The 22635-nt window shown below is 47.8% G+C and overlaps 1 protein-coding gene across 1 annotated transcript in view; it reads right to left on the bottom strand.

Moving 5' to 3' along the window:
* LOC142255807 (uncharacterized) overlaps positions 1-22635 on the bottom strand; it is a 73847-nt gene that overhangs the window by 13669 nt on the left and 37543 nt on the right. Inside the window, exon 4 of the mRNA XM_075327254.1 lies at positions 2671-2955. Within this exon, the coding sequence (XP_075183369.1) occupies positions 2671-2955 (285 nt within the window). The remainder of the gene's footprint in view (positions 1-2670; positions 2956-22635) is intronic.

The following is a 22635-nucleotide window of genomic DNA, read 5'->3' as shown; positions in this document are numbered from 1 at the left end:
CAAGTCCCCACCCCGCTATTCTGCGGCTTTTATATAGCCAATCAACATGCAGGGGTTGCCTGCTGTACTCGGTAATGCCGTAGCCATCGCGTCATCAGGTCTTATATGAGACCTTGTATCGTGATGTTCGGTACACTGTCCTCTGGACGCAGTTCAGGTAGAGTTGATGTAGGAGGGAGAGCTAATTTATAGCAAACATATAGGCAGTATTTACTTAATATTGCAGTAATTGTATACTGCTGCAGCACCATTAAAACAAAAGTCCTTTTCAGGACGACATACTGTCCTTCCTCTAATAAAGTTGCTATTACCTGCATTCAGTTAGGGAGGGATAGCTGGCGGAGGAGGGATGGATTTGGATTAGAGGCATATATTCAGGGTTTATTGTCTTACAGTCCTTCTATACTAAATACTGCTGCTGCAACCTAAAAACAAAAGGGCTACATATTTTCTTTTCCTTATTAATACCAGAAAGTTTGCAGACATATGTAGTATCTACTTGATTAAAAATGCTCAAGGGACAGCATGTAGACAAGCTGCTGATGGTCCACGCAGAGGACGAGGCCATGGGCCAGATGAAACTGTGCCTGCTGCGGGAGCACACGTGAGACCAAGATTCCTTTCCCACTTTAAGTCAGAACAGTGTGAACAAGTGGTCAGTTGGGTGGCAGAAAATGCTTTCAGTATATTTACCAGCACCACCCTGTCTTCCACATGGTCCAGTCTCACTAACCAAGAGTCTAGACCACATAATCTCCACCCTGTTCCTCCTTCCTCCCACCATGGCAAGTCCCAGGAGATAAGAGATCCCACACTTGGATATTTTCCTTTATTGATTCTGGCCTCTCGACTTGCACGCTTCAAGAAGGACATAAAGAGATTGTATGTAGTGATGCCCAAATATTTGAGCAGCCACGGTCACAAGAAGGTGACAGTGGGTATGGCAAATAGTGACAAAAGAGGTAGATGATGATGATGATGATACACAGTTTCCAACAAGTGATATTGTTGAGTCAGAAAGAATTGAGTGCAGAAGTGAAAGATGAGGTGGTGGATGATGAAGTCACTGACCTAATCTGAGAAGGTGCCATGCAGAGGGAGAACAGCAAGCACAGATATGGAGGGATCTCCACCACCTCAACATGCAGGAAGATGCAGTAGGGTGGCCAGAGGGAGAAAGAGTTCAGCGCAGCCTTCAGATCATGCGCAGTGTGCTTGTGAAGTCAACAAGCAAACACCCTGTGAAGAGGGCTGCGCGAATGAGAAGCGCGAACGCGCGGGATTTCCAGGAGCTGATGGTGACGTCGCTCATGTAAATACATGGTATCACGCCCACAGGGGGCATACTAGACGGGGCAAAGCGACACCCAAGGGACTGGCCTCTCTGCTCTTTTACATAGGGAACACATACGTTATAAAATGTTATTTTATAAATTCATTTTACACAATATTACAACACAGGGATTAGTAGGAAGGGGTTTTTAGGCCACACATCACCCTGCTTGTAGGTTACAAGGCATATGAGACCTGACAGGTTCCCTTTAACAGAATGTGTATGAGGCCCTCCTTTATGTGTAATACAGGGTGTATCAGAGTCCTTCTTTCTTCTAATATTTGGCAGATCTTGCATTGTCTGGATAGGCTTTGTGAGTTTCAGAGTTCTCCCTTCATAAATCATACAGTATGTGTCTGACCATATCACACACACAATATGTCCAGATAATGAAGTATAATGTTAAAATTACATTTAACGGGGACTACCAGTGGGTGTAGTTTTATTTCTCCCTCTACTATGTCATCAACTGTAATCATAGGCAATGGCCAAATACCGTGAGAGATGGCTCGGCTATTAAGGGGTCAAGGAGGCTGGGGGTTTTATCTCTATTTAATTTTGCCTTATGTACAAGTCTTTATGCAGGAAAGAGTGTTTCTCAACATTTTTTCCTGTAAAATCCATTTTATCTTCGGTTTTGTATGTTTTATTGTCAGTCTATAAAAGTGGAGTAATATTGTGACAACATTGTTCCAGGCAATGACCTGAGAGCCAGAAATGCATCTAGGCATCTTCCCCATGCTTTTCCCATTCCATTTGAGAGCTGCTTCCATCCATTTCAGCAATTTTCTTGCCACCCCAGCAGTTCTGGTAAGGTCTTCTAGAAAAATGCTTGAGTTTTGCATTGACTTCCATTATACTAGTTACTCAAATTGAGCCCATCCAACCATTTGATCTGCTCGATTGAGTATTAAGCACTCAAGCATTTTAGTGCTCACTCATCACTAATAGGGATGATCGAATATCACAAATATTCGGCAATATTCGGCTTCACGAATATCCGACAAATAGGTCGCCGCTTTGTGAATATTCGATGCGCAATGTAAGTCTATGGGAAGACCGAATAGTTGCTATTCGGCAACTATTTGGGTTTCCCATAGACTTACATTGCGCATCGAATATTTGCAAATAGCCGAATAGCGGCGACCTATACGGCGAATATGGGCATTGTCGAATATTTGAGGTCTTCGATCATCCCTAATCACTAAGAGAAAACAGATTAAGAACATCATCTATTGGTCCTAGTAATCACCAACATGCCACATCTCTACATTGCTATTGCTTTGGACCCCAGTGTACAGAAAAAAGTAGAAAAGGGTCACGATTGTACAACTTACCATGGACGAAAATATTTAAAGGTGAGCTAAGCACTGACAAGGATCCCTGATAGTATTTGCAGAAGTAGTCCCCATTGTTTTCCTTCTGAATGTTCACAAATAGTATTTCGCCACTGCTGCTTCCATTTAGAGTTTCCCGCTTTCCATCTCGGTTTTCATGTACAAAATAAAACGAGTTCACCTTCCCTGATCCATTTGTACATTTCAATGTAACATTGTCACCTTTCATAATGTCATTGTTAGGATCTTCTGTAACTATTTTGATAATTGGCTTTGGAAGAGCACCTGGATTAGAAAAGAGGTAAATGTTATATAGTATATCATTAATGCATACTGTAAAATGGTGACGCAGGGACCTGTTGTACTATGAGATTGATTAGGGCATGTCTGACATACCTCCACCCAAGGGTGTGTCCCATATGTTATAATAGTGTATGTTTGTTTGCCACATGGTCAGTGTGGGGAAGGTGTGATACCTCTGGAAGGAATCCTCTGAAAGGGAGAGGATTAGCTTGTCCTGACCGGGACAGTGTGTAGAGTTTGTGATACCTCTGGAAGGAATCCTCGGAGAGGGAGAGGATTGTATTGTCCTGACCAGGACAGTGTTTAGAGGTTTGAAGAACAACCACGGCACGTTTGGTGTAGTGTACAAGTAGGATTCAATCCCTTGAATATGGTGAGTAAAAATTGGGCACTCAAGAAAATGAAGATAAGGTGTGATTTTATTGCAGAGTCTTCAGAAGGTGAACTGAGCACAGACGTTTCGGTCCTAAAATATCGGACCTTCATCAGTGTGCATTTTTAAGTTCACTGTGGCTTAAGTAGACGCTTAAGGTAATGGACTGCGGTATCCAAGCTTAAGCTTCTATTTAAAGCCACAGTGAACTTAAAAATGAAGTTCACTGTGGCTTTAAATAGAAGCTTAAGCTTGGATACCGCAGTCCATTACCTTAAGTGTATGCTTAAGCCACAGTGAACTTAAAAATGCACACTGATGAAGGTCCGATATTTTAGGACCCTAACGTCTGTGCTCTGTTCACCCTCTGAAGACTCTGTAATAAAGCCACACCTTATCTTCATCTTCTTCAGTGCCATGTTTTTACTCACCATATTCAAGTGTATAGAGGTTGTGATGCCTCTGGAAAGAATCCTCTGAGAGAATAGAGTTCACTTCTTCTAACCGAGGTCAATGGTAACTGCTACATCTTCACTGGGAAACTTTTAGAGAGAATTGGTATCCAAACCTGAGCGGGCGGACCAGAAGTGAAACGGACTGAAAACCGTGTGTATGTTACATAGTTACATAAGATGAAAAAGACCTAGGCCCATCTAGTTTAACCTTCTTCCACCAATTATATACTCGTATTTTGTGATTAAATCGTTTAATTTCCTGTAAGCTAGAAGAGATTTTGTGTTATGTTGTTGCAGTGTGGTTTATGTGCAGATACAAATAGACCTACTGGACTTTGTAAATGAAGGTGATCATGTCATTACATTGAGAAGCAAACAGAGCAAGTAACCCCATCACAATATCTATAAATGTAAAAAAAACATCTCAGGCTATATTATTATAAATCTCAATGTATATTAGACTTCATAACAACAGAAACGTTATGTCTAACCTGCTCATTTTAGATATAGGTGTGCTTCTGCTCTCTTAGCCAGCTAGATGTTTTTTCACCAGAATACTGAATTACTTTGTGAGAAGCTGCAGCTTCATCCTCCCTACCAGTCATCTATTTACAGGTATCATCTAGACAAATTCTTGAGGTGACTGCTGAGATTGCTGAAGCTCGTAGCTCCATATACACTGTTGTCAATGGTATTTGCTAGCTTCCTACATAGAGGCCTTCAAACTCTTTGGGCATTCAATGCAATGGCTACAAGATGACCCACTAACGTTTCTGCCTTTCAGTGTGATAGCATATACTTCATACTTGATAACAGTCCCTTCTTTGCAGGGATTAGTGAAACTATGCTGTTGTGAATACATTTTCCAGTTTGGGGCTCCCTCTTGTGGTCAGTGCTGGCAGTGCAGTTGATTTGTGTAATAAAAGCCACACACCTGTGGAGGACTGGCAATCAGGTCTTTCAGATTGGGCTATATAACTGAGTAGTTTTTTCCTGTTACTTGCCGGTGCTCAATGGATATCCTGTGTGTTAAGGAGATTCTGAAACCAGCCCTGTCTCTACCAGAACTCCTCTCAGATAAGTTGGTCTTTGTACCTCTGCTTATTGTTTCCACTTTCTTGTTGATTTTTCTATTTTGATACTAATGCTTGATTCCTATTTTGCCTGTGTGGAGTTCCTAGTGGAATTGGATCATTCCCTACTGGGAGTGTCTGTATACTTAAGTCCATGATTCTGCAATGAATTGTGCTTTGTCATGCTTGGTATTAATTCACTCCCTCATCTATATTTGTGTTTTTGGATCCCGGTAACATCAGAGTGCTGATATAGTGGGGGAGAGGCCGTGTGGTCTCAGAGTTTTTCCATATCAGGTGTGCTGGTATTTATTAGGGTTTTTATGGCTGCAGAGAGTGCTCCTTCCTATCCTTTCCTATAAAGATAGTTTGGGCCTCACCTTTGCTGAATCTGTTTTCTGGCTTTGTATTGTGTTTTCCTATATCACCGTAGTCTTTACATGTGGGGGGCCTATCTATATCCTTGGGGATTGCTCCGAGACAGATTAGCTTTTCTTATATTTCTATCTGTAAGAATATTTAGTTCTCCGGCTGTGTTGAGACGACTAGGGCATCGTAGGCTCGTCCCACAGCTACTTCTAGTTGTGTGTCAGGATTAGGTCTGCAGTTAAGGTTCCAGCCACTCTGGTTACTGTTTGGGTTTCCACATTTTTTGATCCTCCTCGGCCCCTGAATCATAACACCGTGCACAAAGGATGCCAAAAAATGCAACTCCAAGAAGGAAAAATTGTGGAATTCTAGATATCACTGGATGGATAGACATGATACTGATCTGGAAATGATGAAAAAAAATGGAAAAAACAAATTCTAAACATCTCGATTATGGATGAGAGAACCAAAACTGTAAAGTTTGGGGTTTGTAACGAACATTAGTTGTCCCGAACACAGATTTTTACCTATACATCCAGTTCCTGTTTGAGTTTGTCATCAAATAAAGTTTGTTCAAAAGCTGCAGAGCAGCCAATCATCAAGCTTCATCGTTGTGGGCACTTACAGCCCCATTACAACAATGTCAAGTATTGGCATGGCTGCTTTTGGCCGATACACCACTTGAGAAAAAAATAATTTAAAAAAATGACATGGGTTCTCCCCCTATTTTTGATAACAAGAGCAGGTAAAACAGATAACTATGGGTTGCAACCCCCAGCAGTCTGCTTTAAGTTGGCTGGTTATCAAAAATTTCACAATTTTGACCATAGTGCTCAAAACCACATCCAATAGGTTCGTTAACCCTTTAGGTGCTTTAAAGGAATTAAAGCAATGTGGAAAGAAAAAATCAAAATGTTACTTTTTCCAACAAAATGTTGCTTTAGCCCAAATTTTGCATTTTCACAAACATCAAAAATAAATTTTATTATAAGCAAAAATTAAAACATACAAGAAAGATTAAAATAGAGATGATTACAGAATAAAACAGAGGATCAAACAGCATAATGAGCAAAATTTACATATTGTATAAATAAATAGTAACACCCAATTACTGTCACAAATAATGCACATATTACAAAAATTGTACAATATAAATTTATTCCCTCAAAAAGTACATATAACTGTAAGGTATAGAAATAAAGAGATTGTGCAAATAAGTTAATTCATACAGCAATAATACAAAAAATGCCTTATAATACTATAGTGAAAATTGATTAAGAATATAAATATAAAAATATAAAATAACCTTGTCCGGGAGTGCTGCTGTTTGCTGTCAGGGAATGTAGCGCCCCTGAAGCTCTGGTTGCTACAGGGTACTGCAACTGATTAAGGAGTTTTTATTTTTACAAGTGGTAATATATAAAAATGGACCTCACTTTATTTTTTGTAATTTTTGCTGAACATGGCAATACCCCATATGTGGTTAGACACTACTGTTTGGGAATATGACAAAGCTTAAAGGGAAGGAGCACTATTTGACTTTTGGAATGTAGAGTTTTCTTCAATAGTTTGCGTGAGGTTCCAGAACATCAGTAAGCCAATTTTGTAAGTTACACCCCCCTGGAAATTCATTTAGGCTTGTAGTGATTATTTTGAACCTAACTGCTGTTTTCCAGAATGTGGATGTTGCAAAGTGAAAATTACAAATATTCGAGCTTAGTGCCCAAAGAATTGTATCCAACTTGTGCTTCTGTAGACATGCACCCCATAAGGTATTAACTGGGGTTTCTCCATTATAGCAAAGCCAAACATGTGGATGCTAAGGCCCCTTTCCCATTGCGTTCTGATCTCCGTTCAGTGGTCTATTACATCCGGGTGTCCGCCTCCAGAAAGTGAATGCTCCCAAAAATGGTGCACGACAGAGCCCACGGGGACTTCGTCCGCACCATTATAGTCAGTGGTTCTGTCGGCGCATACATCCAAAACCCGGTTCGGATGGAAGCCCCGACGGGACCACTGAATGGAGATGAGAACGCAATGTGAAAGCGACCTCATTGTGATTTGAGTGCACTACAGGGCTCAGTAGGGAGAGGGACAGCGTATATTCTGAAGGATATTTTTTTTGCAGAGATATGTTGCTTTCCAGAGCCTTTGAGCTACCAAAAAAATGGAAATTCAATATCTTTCCATTGACAAATGACAGATCTGAGTGGAGGTTTGTTTTTGTAGAATGGGTTGAAATTTTTATTGGTAGCATTTTAGGGTAAATAATATTTTGGATCGTATTTAAGGCTCTTTTCTCTTTTATCTTGTGCTCCACACTGAGCACTTACATTGTTTCTGTCTAAATACGTGATTGAGATGAAACCACTTATGGAACCATTCACTGTAATGAGGCAGCTGGAGTCACTTCTGGCCATTCTTCCAGTAGTGTTCAAATTTTTGGAGATGCGCAAAAGTGTGGTCAGCTCCACTTTTGTGCATGCCAAAAAAGACGGGACACCACCAGAACTGAGGTCAACGTCAAAAGTGGCTCCATCTGGCTCATGACAATGAAAGGTTCCGTCAGAGGTTTTCTCTAAAAACTGTTTTTTTGTAGCAGGCTCCTTTACCATCTGATCAGTGAAAAAGAAATCCAGTAATGTAATCTTCTAGCAAGTCACTGGTGAAATAGTGTTTTCCATCAGTGATTTTGGTTGACGGCATGGTTTCTACAATATGGGTGGTCTTTGAACAATTGGTGACAATCAACAATATTATCAGAATTTTTAAGGGTTGGAACTTCAATAAAATAGCAAGTTTAATATTTTTCACTGTCGTACTTACTGGCTGATAACCATTGCGTGTTCATCATCAGGAGCCAGCCTGAAAGACATAATAGTGGATTAGACTCAAGGAGCTTATCTACTTCTGTTTTCTTTGTACCGATCAGGAGCAAGGCTGCCATATCATACAAAGGAGTAATACATTTAAGGGGTGAACAGTTATAACCATTGTCTATAGGAATTATAGGGAACTTGAACTTGATCATTTCAGCAAAGTCTAACTAGTTTGTTAATGTGCAACAGTGCCGAACAAAGCATTGGATGTATTCATGAATTGTAGACTCCCTCCAGTTGCTGACTGACTGACTGAGTTTCCTTTACCAATTTGAATAGGGAGAAATCTATAAATCAGTGGCTGAAGGGTAAAATAATCATGGATATTATGAATATTATGGACAGCTCAGCTCCATACACATTAGAATAATGTTGGCTGAATCCCTTAATATAGACTAATTGAGCCAACAGTTTTACATGAATGGGGGCCGCTAGTAGAAGATGACTGGGAGTTAAGTTTCCGGTATGTCCAATTTTGAACTGTGGTCCCTTTAGTTCTCTAGAGACAAGCCACAGCGAGAACAAAAATCCCATGCATGGGAGAGTTGGCCGAGATAGCAGAACAATCAATCGAACCATTATTCATCCAACAATTATCTAAAGCGTATGGAGGGTTTAGATGTAAGTTCTCAAAAGCTACTAAACATTAATGTGATGCCCCGGACTAGTCGGGTCGTCCCAGGTAGTCACACACAACACCACACCCCCTCCCAGTTAGGTAACACCCGTCAAACTAAAAACCTTGTCACCCTCCAGGTTTGATGTCCACACCAGGGGGCGGAGACAGGTGGTTGGCTCCGCCCACCGAGGAGTTCACAGGCCTGGAGGCAGGAAAACACACAGTTGGAGTCTAGTTCAAGCACAGGTGTAGAGCAGTCAAGTTCACGGGCAATCCTGTGTCCAGGCCTGCTAAGAGACTACCAGGTGGCTGGGTCGGAGCCCAGTCACCATTGGCAAGGAGGCAGACGGTGGTGGCCGCCTGCAGGAGACTGGGAAGACGACCGGTGGAACCAGAACAGGGTAGTAGCCCGCCGGAACCGAACTGGGGAGCCAACTGGATACCGGAGCACCAGGCAGGTGTCACGCTCCCCGGGTCCTTGGCTCCCCTCCCCGGGTCCTCTGCTCCGCTCCCCGGGTCCTCAGCCCCGCTCCCCGGCTCACCTGCCACGCTCCCCGGGTCCTTGGCTCCGGTGCCCGTCCTTCCCAGGCCCCCTGGTCTCCGATCGCGGCGCCCGACGGCTTCCCAGGCCCTGGCCGGCTCCCCTGCGTCCTCTTCTCAGCCTCCTTCCCTGGCTTCTGGCACCCGGGCTGCGCGCATGCGCATTAGGGCGCGCGCGCGGTCACTGACCCTTTCTTAAAGGGCCAGCGTCCATTAACAGGAAATGAGGCTAAACAGGTACAGGGTATAAAGGGGTGTATTGTCCAAGAGGGCGGGGCCTGATCTTCGTGTTTTCCAAGCTAGGAGTCAGGTCTCCTTGTGTCTTCGTGCCATACTCACGTATCTCTCTTCTAGAGCTGATCCTGCCTCGCCATCCGGTCCTGCTGAATCCCGAACCCCGCACGCTGTCCGTCTGCCATCTGACAGTCCGTACCATCTCGGATCCCTGCGGTGACCCGTCATCTCGCTCCAAAGGTTCCGGACCCCGCCTGACATCACCTCGGCTTCCGAACCTGAGCTACGTCACCCGGACTACCATCTGTGACTCCGTGGTCCCAGGGACTTCTTCGTTACACTCACTGGCACGGACTGTTCTACTGCCCATAGTGCTTCAGCTACCGGACTCCTTACCACCATCTTAGAGTTCGGCCCAGTGGATCCACCTCCTGGGTCAGCCCGACCGCCTGGCCCTGACAGTAAGATCAGGCCATGGATCCCGCTGCAGCACTAGCAGCCTTGCAAGAGGAACTCCAACGCCAGCGTGAAGTCCAGACCCGCATGCTGAACTTTATGACTTCCGTGGACACCCGCCTGACCACGCTACAAGCGGCAGTCACGTCTTCGACATCCCAAGCCGCCACTAGTCAAGCCACGTCCCCCGCTCCCGTGGCTGCTTCTTCGGATGCTTCCAGACTGCGTTTGGCCTCACCACCCCGGTACGCCGGAGATCCCAAGTCCTGCAGGGGGTTTATAAACCAATGCTCCCTCCATTTCACGCAGCTGCCACATCTGTTTGCCTCCGACCAAGCCAAGGTCGCCTTCATCATGTCTCACCTGGAGGGCGAGGCACTGGCGTGGATGAACCCGTTGTGGGAGAAGGAGGACCCTATGACCAAGGATCTTCAAGAGTTCCTGCAGGCCTTTCGCAGCACCTTTGACGATACGGGACGCGCCTCTGCGTCTGCTTCATCCCTCCTCCGCTTACGTCAAGGAACACTGACGGTGGGCCAATACGCCATCCGTTTCCGCACTTTGGCTTCAGAACTCGGGTGGAATAATGAGGCCCTAACAGCCGCCTTCTGGGAAGGACTCTCGAGTCGCATCAAAGATGAGTTGGCGGGTCGTGACGTGCCCTCCACCCTAGATGCCCTGATTGCCCTAGCAACTCGAGTGGACATTCGTTTTCAGGAGCGCTCCAAAGAGCTGTCTCGTGAGAGACGTCCGGTACGGCATTCCTCTCCTCCACAGAAGCCCTCCGTATCTCAGTCATCAACAGCTGGGATTCCCGTCCACGAGCCCATGCAGATCGACCGAGTACGACAGTCTGAACAACGTCGAGCAGAGCGGCTCGCCAAGGGTCTCTGCTTTTACTGCGGAGAGGACACACACCTCCTACGCTCCTGTCCGGAAAGGCCGGGAAACTCCAAAGCCTAGGGTTGGTAGGAGAGGCCACCCTAGGTGCTGGGACTCTCTCAGACCCGGTTATGTGGACTGTGCAAGTGTCAACGGGAGAGACGCGCTTCACGGCTGAGGCATACCTCGACTCTGGAGCAGCAGGCAATTTCATCCAGCAGGCCACGGTGGACAAGTACCAGCTGCCTGTTACTCCACTCGAGAAGCCCCTAGTGATTGCCTCTGTGGATGGGAGACCCCTCTCTGATACCATCTCCTGGGTCACCAGTCCGGTCGAACTGCGTATCGGTGCCCTGCACACCGAGAACATCGCTCTCTACGTCCTTCCACACATGTCCCATCAAATCCTGCTGGGACTTCCCTGGTTGCGGACACACGAACCATCAGTCAGCTGGGGTACTGGCGAAATCACCCGATGGGGTCCTGCTTGTCATGAGAAGTGTCTGAAGTCCATACAACCCATCCGACGACCTCCGGTTCCAGAGAACCTACCGGAACTGCCTTCGGCCTATTGGTCCTTCGCAGACGTTTTTGACAAGAAGGAGTCTGAGGTACTTCCGCCACACCGTCCCTACGATTGTGCCATCGACCTGCTCCCAGGAACAACACCGCCTCGAGGACGGATATATCCGTTGTCTCCAGCCGAAACCAGGGCCATGTCTACCTACATCACAGAGAGCCTGGCAAGGGGATTCATCCGGAGATCCTCCTCTCCTGCGGGAGCAGGCTTCTTCTTCGTTAAGAACAGAGAGCACAAGAGAGTGGTGTTTAATGCCGCGCCAATAGATCACTTCAGATGATGTTCAGACCAGTGTTACTTTATTGTTTTCCAGGTCAACGCGTTTCTGGGGCATCTGCCCCCTTCATCAGGACCACCAAAGAAACAGATAACATCCAATCTGTTTCTTTGGTGGTCCTGATGAAGGGGGCAGATGCCCCAGAAACGCGTTGACCTGGAAAACAATAAAGTAACACTGGTCTGAACATCATCTGAAGTGATCTATTGGCGCGGCATTAAACACCACTCTCTTGTGCTCTCTGTTATCTACCGTTTTGGTGGCTGCAGCCTTGGATTGTGTGATACATGCGATTACAGTAGTTGTGGCTTCTCACAACTACATCTGGTGAGTAGTTTTACTCCCCCACCCCCACCCCTCACATATTGGGGTAAGACCCTATGCGCTTGTTTTTCCACAGTTTTTTCCGTGTTCTTCGTTAAGAAGAAAGAGGGTGACCTACGCCCATGCATCGACTACCGGGGTCTGAATCAGATCACCGTAAAAAACAAGTACCCTCTGCCGCTCATCCCCGAATTGTTCGACCGGCTCAGAGGAGCCCGTGTGTTCACCAAGCTGGATCTTCGGGGTGCCTACAACCTAGTTCGTATCCGCTCTGGGGACGAATGGAAGACCGCGTTTAATACTCGCGATGGGCATTATGAATACTGCGTGATGCCCTTCGGCCTGTGTAACGCACCAGCAGTCTTCCAAGAATTGGTGAACGACATATTCCGGGACCTCCTCTACATCTGTGTAGTAGTTTATCTGGATGACATCCTTATCTTCTCTCCGGACCTCCAGACCCACAGAGAGAACGTACAGCTGGTTCTACAAAGACTGAGAGAGAATCGTCTCTACGCCAAATATGAGAAGTGTGTCTTTGAGCAGTCTTCTCTCCCTTTCCTGGGATACATCATCTCGGGCACTGGACTGCAGATGGATCCAAAGAAGGTCTCCTCCATACTCAACTGGCCTCCCCCTTCTGGACTGAAGGCAATCCAACGGTTCCTGGGATTCGCCAACTACTACCGCCAGTTTATCCCTCACTTCTCTGCCCTGACTGCTCCTCTCTCCGCTTTGACCAAAAAGGAGGCTAATCCAAAGGACTGGTTACCTGCGGCCGACGCCGCGTTTTGCTCACTGAAGCGAGCATTTGCCTCCGCTCCTGTACTCCACCGTCCGGAGTTAAACCACCAGTTCACCTTGGAGGTGGATGCCTCCTCCTCGGGAGCCGGAGCAGTGCTCATGCAGAAGTCCTCCTCCGGCAAGATGGTGACGTGCGGTTTCTTCTCCAAGAGCTTCTCAGCGCCTGAACGTAATTACACCATCGGTGACCGAGAACTATTGGCGGTCAAACTGGCTCTGGAGGAGTGGCGCTACCTCCTGGAAGGAGCAGTGTACCCCGTGATTATCTACACGGACCACAAGAACCTGGAATACCTGCGGTCCGCTCAGCGACTGAACCCACGGCAAGCCAGGTGGTCCCTATTCTTTGCCAGGTTTGACTTCCAGCTCCATTTCCGACCCGCGGACAAGAATGTACGCGCTGATGCCTTGTCTAGGTCTTTCATGCCCATGGAGCAGGAGGAAGAGACTACCCAACCCATCATCTCTCCTAGCAAAATCATTCCGGTGGCCCCTGTCACCCTGGCCCAGATACCGCCCGGAAAGACCTATGTCTCTGAGACTGACAGGCAAAAAGTGTTACACTGGGGTCATGCCTCAAAAACAGCCGGTCATGCAGGCCAGAAGAGAACATGGGGTGCGATTGTACGCCATTACTGGTGGCCATCCCTTCGCACGGACGTCGCTGCTTTCGTCTCTGCCTGCTCCTCTTGTGCCAGGAACAAGACGCCCAAACACCTGCCCTATGGCCGTCTTCTGCCTCTGCCTATACCCTCAGTTCCGTGGCAACACATAGCGATGGATTTTATTACGGACTTGCCATTATCCTCTGGACACACAGTCATATGGGTCGTGGTGGACCGGTTCTCCAAAATGGCTCACTTCATCCCCATGGCTGGACTGCCCTCTGCTCAGGAACTCGCGGAAGCCTATATACATCACATCTTCCGCTTGCATGGCTTTCCATCCCACATCGTGTCCGACAGAGGAACTCAGTTCACCTCCCGCTTCTGGAGGGCGCTCTGCAAACATCTGGGAGTAACTCTGGACTTTTCTTCTGCATACCATCCTCAGTCTAATGGCCAAGTGGAGAGGGTCAATCAAATCTTGACATCCTTCTTACGTCACTATGTCAACGCCCATCACGACGACTGGTCCACGCTTCTGCCTTGGGCTGAATTCTCACATAACCACCACATCAGTGAGTCGTCCTCCAAATCTCCCTTCCATGTCGTTTACGGACTTCAGCCCTCCGTCCCATTGCCTATATCCCCTTCTTCGGATGTCCCTGCGGCTGATACTGTAGCCCGTGACTTCGCTACCATTTGGGACTCTGTCAAGGCGTCCCTTGGACGCGCTTCCCAGCGGATGAAGAAACACGCTGACAAGAGGCGTCTGGACCCTCCGTGTTTCTCTCCTGGTGACCTGGTCTGGCTTGCTTCCCAGTACATCCGATTGAAGATACCTTCCTACAAGCTGGGTCCCCGCTACATCGGGCCGTTTAAGGTCCTCAGCAAGATCAATGAGGTCTCCTACAAACTACAGCTCCCGGCCACGATGAGGATACCCAACTCATTCCACGTCTCCCTGCTCAAGCCGGTTGTCCTTGGTCCCTTCTCCGCTGCTGCCAGTCCGGCTCCTCCACCTATTGCCGATGACGACATCTATGCGGTAAGGGATATCGTGGCCATGAAGACCGTACGGGGTCGACAGTTCTTCCTGGTGGACTGGGAGGGGTATGGTCCTGAGGATAGGTCCTGGGAGCCCAGGGAGAACGTGGGCACTCCTCTGATCCGTGCCTTCATGTCCCGGTTGCGGGGAGGGGGGCGTGGGGGGGGGGTACTGTCACGCTCCCCGGGTCCTTGGCTCCCCTCCCCGGGTCCTCTGCTCCGCTCCCCGGGTCCTCAGCCCCGCTCCCCGGCTCACCTGCCACGCTCCCCGGGTCCTTGGCTCCGGTGCCCGTCCTTCCCAGGCCCCCTGGTCTCCGATCGCGGCGCCCGACGGCTTCCCAGGCCCTGGCCGGCTCCCCTGCGTCCTCTTCTCAGCCTCCTTCCCTGGCTTCTGGCACCCGGGCTGCGCGCATGCGCATTAGGGCGCGCGCGCGGTCACTGACCCTTTCTTAAAGGGCCAGCGTCCATTAACAGGAAATGAGGCTAAACAGGTACAGGGTATAAAGGGGTGTATTGTCCAAGAGGGCGGGGCCTGATCTTCGTGTTTTCCAAGCTAGGAGTCAGGTCTCCTTGTGTCTTCGTGCCATACTCACGTATCTCTCTTCTAGAGCTGATCCTGCCTCGCCATCCGGTCCTGCTGAATCCCGAACCCCGCACGCTGTCCGTCTGCCATCTGACAGTCCGTACCATCTCGGATCCCTGCGGTGACCCGTCATCTCGCTCCAAAGGTTCCGGACCCCGCCTGACATCACCTCGGCTTCCGAACCTGAGCTACGTCACCCGGACTACCATCTGTGACTCCGTGGTCCCAGGGACTTCTTCGTTACACTCACTGGCACGGACTGTTCTACTGCCCATAGTGCTTCAGCTACCGGACTCCTTACCACCATCTTAGAGTTCGGCCCAGTGGATCCACCTCCTGGGTCAGCCCGACCGCCTGGCCCTGACAGCAGGGTACTCAGACCCAGTACAAAGCCCTAAACTGACAGGGCCGAGTCGAATCAACTGATTGCGGACTGGACTTAAGGACCTATCCCACACAAGCCCAACCATACAGGGTAAAGCCACCGCCAAGGCATAGAGACCCAAAGGGCCAGCGTCTGCGGGCAAACGGGCTCCTACTGCATATACACGTCGGGGAGTGGACTACCGGTGTCTAGGCATAGGAGTCAAACATTTACACACAGAGGTGCAGGAGAAAGGCGGAAACCACCAACCTATTCTGGGAGAAGCTGCAGCCGGCTGCGGGCCCCGTTCATCACTCCGTTTGGTTTACCAGAGACTCCAGTGTCTTGTGTCAGAGTGAGTACACCAGTGCCATCAGGCACCGCACCGCACTGCACCGCAACACTTCACCATGCACCCCGGCCCTCGCCCACCGGGTCCCGGGACCAACACCCCCTACCCACGGAGGGGTCAAAACCTAGCTGCGCCATTACACCGCTCCCGGGAGCCCCTCATACCTTCACCGCAGCGGTGGTGTCTACAATCACCACAACCCGTGGGTGGCGTCACGAACTAACATCCCAAACCAAACCACCGCGGCCCCGGCCGTCGACTTCCTCACCTAAATCCCCGCGTGTAGTGCCAACTCCCTTGCAGAGCGACGTGACCCCCGGGTCCGTGAGAGGCTCGAGCCACCACCCGCAGTACGAGCACGGATCCGAGCGGCTCGGCGGTTGCAGCCGAGCCCGCAGGGCGGTACATTAACACATCAGGCAAATTAGGTTATCCGTCACTACTTTATGCTGCCCTCAAAAAAGGTATCATGCACAAGCTAACAAGTTTCAGGCTTCAATTGAGTTAGTCAAGCGCCAGGTTATTTAGTCACCTGTTGATTTCCCTTTGGCTTCTCCAGAAGTGGAATGGTTGGTCATCTAAAAGCTAAGCCGAGCCAACTGCAGAAAAAATGACCACATCATTCCAGTGATGGATGAGGATCATTGGCATCAGACTTTTTCAGATTGGACATTGATGCCTCTAAAAGACTTTAACGTTCAAGAAAACATGACACGTAATTATTATTGACTTCCACATGGATAAGAAAAATAGTATATTCTTTTAATATTTCCCTATTTATGTGGTTGCTTTCACACTGTATTTTTAGTAAAAATTGCATTTTCCTGGCAATTTTTTGTGCCTATAAGTCAAGAGAAAAATAAAAAAACAACATTCCTGGAACACTCATATTTTGCATTCCAGGTTTGTTGAAGAGTTTGTGTGATGCCCTGGCCTATCAGGTCGTCACAGGGTATTGTGCAATCTGCCCTCCCGCACAGTATCCACCCTCCTTGATTAATGGATCCCAGTCCACTGGTGTTGTTAACAGCTAGTCCAATTAAAATCCTAGAAACACTTCCCACTTGAACCTACCAGACACACCATTGGGGGCCTGAAGGGAATAGGGCCGCCCACATGGGGGGTTGGTGAGGAGAAAGTGAGGACAGTGACAGTTGAGAGTTGAGAGTGAAGGAGAGAGGAGGTGAAGTGGCTCTCGTGCGGAGAGGCCACGGAGGAGAGCTCCTGTATACTAGGTGGCAGACGTTGGTCTGGGCCTGGTGGGAACTGGAATCCGGCCAGCCTTGAGCTGTAACCGGGCAGGGGCCAGGGTACGACGGGGTACGTGGACCCCAGGCCGGAAAGTAGCTTCACGCGTTCCGGTAATTTACCCGACGGGGTTGAAGACTCCAAGTTTCATTCCCAACCCGCTCCAAAATCGGGGTAATAGCGCACCGATGGGATAGGACTTTCCCACTACAGTCCAAATAAATCCTATGCGTGAACTCTGAGAGCAAGCTCATTTCGTTAGCGGAACCCGGAGAGTTTCATACTGACGGGTCCAATCTAGACTAAAGGCTACTTTACACACTGCGATATCGGTCCCGATATCGCTAGTGTGGGTAGCCGCCCCCATCTGTTGCGCGACACGGGCAAATCGCTGCCCGTGCCGCACAACATCGCCCAGACCGGTCACACATACATACCTGTCCGGCGACGTCGCTGTGACGGGCGAACCGCCTCCTTTCTAAGGGGGCGGTCCGTGCGGCGTCACAGCGACGTCACTGAACCGCCGCCCAATAGCAGCGGAGGGGCGGAGCTGAGCGGGACATAACATCCCGCCCACCTCCTTCCTTCCGCATAGCGGCCGGGAGGCAGGTAAGGGGAGCTTCCTCGTTCCTGCGGCATCACACGCAGCGATGTGTGCTGCCGCAGGAACGAGGAACAACCTCGTTACTGCTGCAGTAACGAGATTTGAGAATGGACCCCCGTGTTGCCGATTAGCGATTTTGCACGTTTTTGCAACGATGCAAAATCGCTTATCGGTGTTACATGCAACGGCATCGCTAATGCGGCCGGATGTGCGTCACGAATTCCGTGACCCCAACGAGTTCGCATTAGCAATGTCGCAGCGTGTAAAGCCCGCTTAAGGTGCCACAGACCAACAACAACACCAGGGGCACAGATCCAGGCGTGCTCCCCGCAGGCTGCAGTGGCAATCATAACTTTGGTTTACAAGCTGTCGGTGTGGTTATTCTGAGACTGAGTGAGTACAGAGGAAACCCCCCCTCTCTGCACCTATTCCCCAACGATACCCAACACCATCCATCACCAACGGGCCCCGGGACACAAACCCCCTACCCACAGAGGTTTTGAACATCAGGCTGCTGTATCACCGTCACCGGGCTCCCCAAAGGCAGCAGTGGTCCCACACATTACCATTTACCACGCACTGTGGGTGGCATCACAAACTTTCCAAAATCCCCCTGTACATATCGACCCCCCCTTCTTTTAATCGAGTGGCCGCGCGACCCCCGGGGACCCCTCGGGCCACCGCGGATCCGCATCCGAGCGGCGGCAGCACCCCGGCTGCTCACCTGGGGGCGGTACATTTGCGGTACATTTGCAGTAGTAAGAAACATCAAATGTATTAAGAATAGTGATGGGCGAACTCGGACTGTAAACGTCCAGATCTGCATAGGACACCGATTACACAGGCACCGATCCCGGGCCCAGAGTTTTCAGGGAACTCTGGGTAGCTATCCAGATCCAACCATCCAGATAATTAAAAAGAAGAAAGGGAAAAGAAAGAAAATAGGAATAAAGCAGGCGCGTTATATTTATTGAGTCTCCCGTGTGACAGTAACATGCTGTCACACAGGGTGGGGACGCGGTCTAACTACAACCAATCACAGATGCGGGGACTGATGGTGGGTGGGGGAAGCAGTGAATATGTAGGAGGTTAATGAGTGGCCTCGGAAGTTGTGTTACCGATGTATGGGACATTCGGTAAGTATAACGCGTCTGCTCTCATCCCCCTAGCCCTTTCTCCCACTATTTTAAAGCGCATGATTCTGGTTCCCATAGACTTATATGGGGATCAGCATCCTGCCAGATACCCTGAAATAATTCTGGGTCCGAACCAGTTTTTTTTTTTTTTTTTAAATCCGGTTCGACCCCTGATTCCTGATATCTGCGGGTATGCACACCACTAAGAGGCGCTAGCCTTATAATGAATTTGGCCCATTTTTCAGTTGTAATGTGCCATCCTTATTACTGGATTCTAGTCTAGAACTGGAGAACATTTCTGTCACACTTTACATCACCTCTACAGCATACCGTAAATTATGATGAGTTTGTTGGCCGTACTTGGCCAAGCCCCCCCATTTGCTGAAACCTAGACACTTTTCAAACGTTTTCCACAACTATAAGTTTTAATCCAGAATTATAGTGAAAACTGTTAGATCAATTATAACAAAGTTAGAAAAAGTCTAGCAATATAGAAATAATCTCATAAGACTTAAAAAGATAGGGATAACTTTCCTATTGCTGGAGGTCTGACCAGTGTCCCCAAATAATCCCAAAAACCAAGCCCTTGATATGAGTGTCAAAGATCAACCAAACAAAGATTGACAAGCTCCAGCACTCCCAGTAAGAAGGAATGGAGTGGTCAATTTCTATTCAAATGGGGCTCGTTAAAGCTCCAGTTTTTGGGATTGGTGGTGAGGTCGGGCTAAAGCCTGCTTTACAAGTTACGATTCTGCATACAATATCATATGCGACCGTAACCACCCCCATTGTATGTGCGGCACGTTCAATTTGTTGAATGTGCTGCACAAACGATTAACCCCCGTCACACGTACTTACGCGTCCATACGACCTCGATGTGGGTGCCGAACGTCCACTTCCTGGAGTGGGAGGGACGTTCGGCGTCACATCGATGTCACGCGGCAGCCGGCCAATAGAAGTGGAGGGGCGGAGATGAGCGGGACATAAACATCCCGCCCACCTCCTTCCTTCCTCATTGTCGGCGGGAGCCACGGACGGAAGTAAGCTGTCGTTCAATGTTCCCGGGGTGTCACACACTGCGATTTGTGCTGCCTCGGGAACATTGCACAACCGCACGTTCAATTTTTGAGAAATGAATGACGTGCGTGCGATGAACGGATTTCCGTTCAATCGCAATTGCACGGAGGTTTTACATGCTACAATCATACTTACGATGCCGGATGTGCATCACTTACGACATGACCCCGCCGACACATCGTAAGATTTATTGTAGCATGTAAAGCGCCCTTAACAGGCTATTGGTGGTCAAACCCACAGCAATAAGAAAGTTATACCCTATTACAAGGATAGGCAAAAACTTTTTAACTTGAGTATGTCCCTTTAACATTCACTCCAACATAGTTAAAATAAGGTATCCAAAATACATGAGCTCACAAACTGGCCTACATATTTTGGTGAATTCTGCCTTTTTCATGTCCAACAGCAAGTTTCTGTCCCTCTATATAGGTTACTTTTTGTGAACTATGTAAGATGAATCATAATCAATATGTTTCTTCAATTGTCTTGAATTTTTTGGAAGATCAGTAAGGTTTTTTTGTAAATGTTATTATTATTATTATTATTATTATTATTATTATTATTTCATCATATGGTAGGTTTGACAAGTCTCTCCCTAAGAGAAGTCATCCACCACTACATCAAGCCTGGTAGCTCTCATCCACCACTACATCAAGCCTGATAGTAGTCATCCACCACTATATCAAGCCTGGTAGCAGTCATCCACCACTACATGAAGCCTGGTAGCTGTCATCCACCACTACATCAAGCCTGATAGTAGTCATCCACCACTATATCAAGCCTGGTAGCAGTCATCCACCACTACATGAAGCCTGGTAGCAGTCATCCACCACTACATTAAGCCTGGTAGCAGTTATCCACCACTACATCAAGATTGGTAGCAGTCATCAACCACTACATCAAGATTGATAGCAGTCATCCACTATTACATCAAGCCTGGTAACAGTCATCCACCACTACATCACGCCTGGTATCAGTCATCCATACATCAAGCCTGGTTGTAGTCATCCAGCACTACATAAAGCCTGGTAGCATTCATCCACCACTACATCAAGCCTGGTAGCAGTCATTTGTATATCAAGCCTGGTAGCAGCCATCCACCAGTACATCAGCCAAGTCATCCATCAAGTTATATATTACTGTTGTGTAAGTCTATTTTCATACTTCCAACTTTCATAGCCAAAAATTTGGACTGTGATGCCCTGATCGGTCTCGGATCTCCTAATCTTGACTCAACAGCTTCACTAATGCTTATGAGGATGTTGAGCTTGGGTCTGAAGATCTGAGCTAGTTTGTGTCTCATTAAAGACATCTAAGGAGAGACTTAATAAACCTACAACATGATGTAATTTAAGAAAACTACAAAACAAATACAAATCTACTAACAGAAAAAAATTGGGGCAACTGTGGTTTGTGATTGGACTGTGAACATTAGATGTGTAATAGCGTCCAAACTGTTATCATCACCTCCCTCGTTACTTATACCAACATGTAGTTATTTAAAGATAAAATTCACACCAAAACTATAAATTTCTTATATATTGGTTTTTGAAGGAAGTACTGTGAAATATCAGTGTGAAATTGTGCCTAAATTGGTCATAATGGAATTATCGTTGAAACTGAAAGATAGTCAAAACAAAATTAACTTTCTGTGGTCATAGTGTAATGACCATCAAGACATCGAGATCCAGTAGATAAAATCTAATATGATCCTCTACATTGTCCAATTAGCATTTGCTAATATTTAGAAATGAGTGAACTGATGTTTGATTAGCATGTGCGCTAAAAGGCCAACTAGAGGTGATAGAATTGACTTACGGATACTTTGCACGTTGCGACATCGCTACTGTGATCTCGTCGGCGTCAAATCGAAAGTGACGCACATCCGGGGCCGGTAACTACGTTGCAACGTGTAAAGCCTAGAAGCACCGATAAACGATCGCAAAAGCGTCGAAAATCGGTGATCTGTGTAGTGTCAGTCATTTCCATAATTTAGCTGCAGCGACAGGTACGATGTTGTTCCTCGTTCCTGCGGCAGCACACATCGCTGTGTATGAAGCTGTAGGAGCGAGGAACCTCACCTTACCTGCGGCCGCCGGCAATGTGGAAGGAAGGAGGTGGGCGAGATGTTTACGTCCCGCTCATCTACGCCCCTCCGCTTCTATTGGCCGCCTGCCATGTGACGTCGCTGTGACGCCGCACGACCCGCCCCCTTAGGAAGGAGGCGGGTCGCCGGCCAGAGCGACGTCGCAGGGCAGGTAAATGCGTGTGAAGCTGCCGTAGCGATAATGTTCGCTATGGCAGCTATCACAAGATATCGCTTCTGCGACGGGGCGGGGACTATTGCGCTCGGCATCGCTACAATCGGCTAGCGATGTCACAGCGTGCAAAGTACCCCTTAGAGTTCGGTTCGGTTCGGTTAGTTTCATAGTGTTTAAGGTTGAAGGTAGACTTAAGTCCAGCGAGTTCAACCCATAACCTAACCTACCATGTTAATCCAGAGGAAGGCAAAAAAAACATGCAATAGCCAGTAAATGCCACATTAGGTTTTGATTAGTGCACATCAACAAAAAAATTATTGCTTACATTTTACGCATTGCATAAGATGGCAACAGCCACAGACATCTCACATGACCTCAGATGAATCCACACAAGTTTCCACATAATGGATTGCAGCTATCACATCACTTGATATAGCACAGGCCAATCAGAAGAGACTGGCATAGCCTGTATACAAGCCGAAGCAGGGAAGGCAGCTGCATAGTGAGAAGACATCAGAGCTCA

Source organism: Anomaloglossus baeobatrachus, chromosome 11, assembly GCF_048569485.1.
Source record: "Anomaloglossus baeobatrachus isolate aAnoBae1 chromosome 11, aAnoBae1.hap1, whole genome shotgun sequence".
NCBI classification, from domain to species: domain Eukaryota; kingdom Metazoa; phylum Chordata; class Amphibia; order Anura; family Aromobatidae; genus Anomaloglossus; species Anomaloglossus baeobatrachus.
This window is presented reverse-complemented; position numbering and strand designations above follow the sequence as displayed.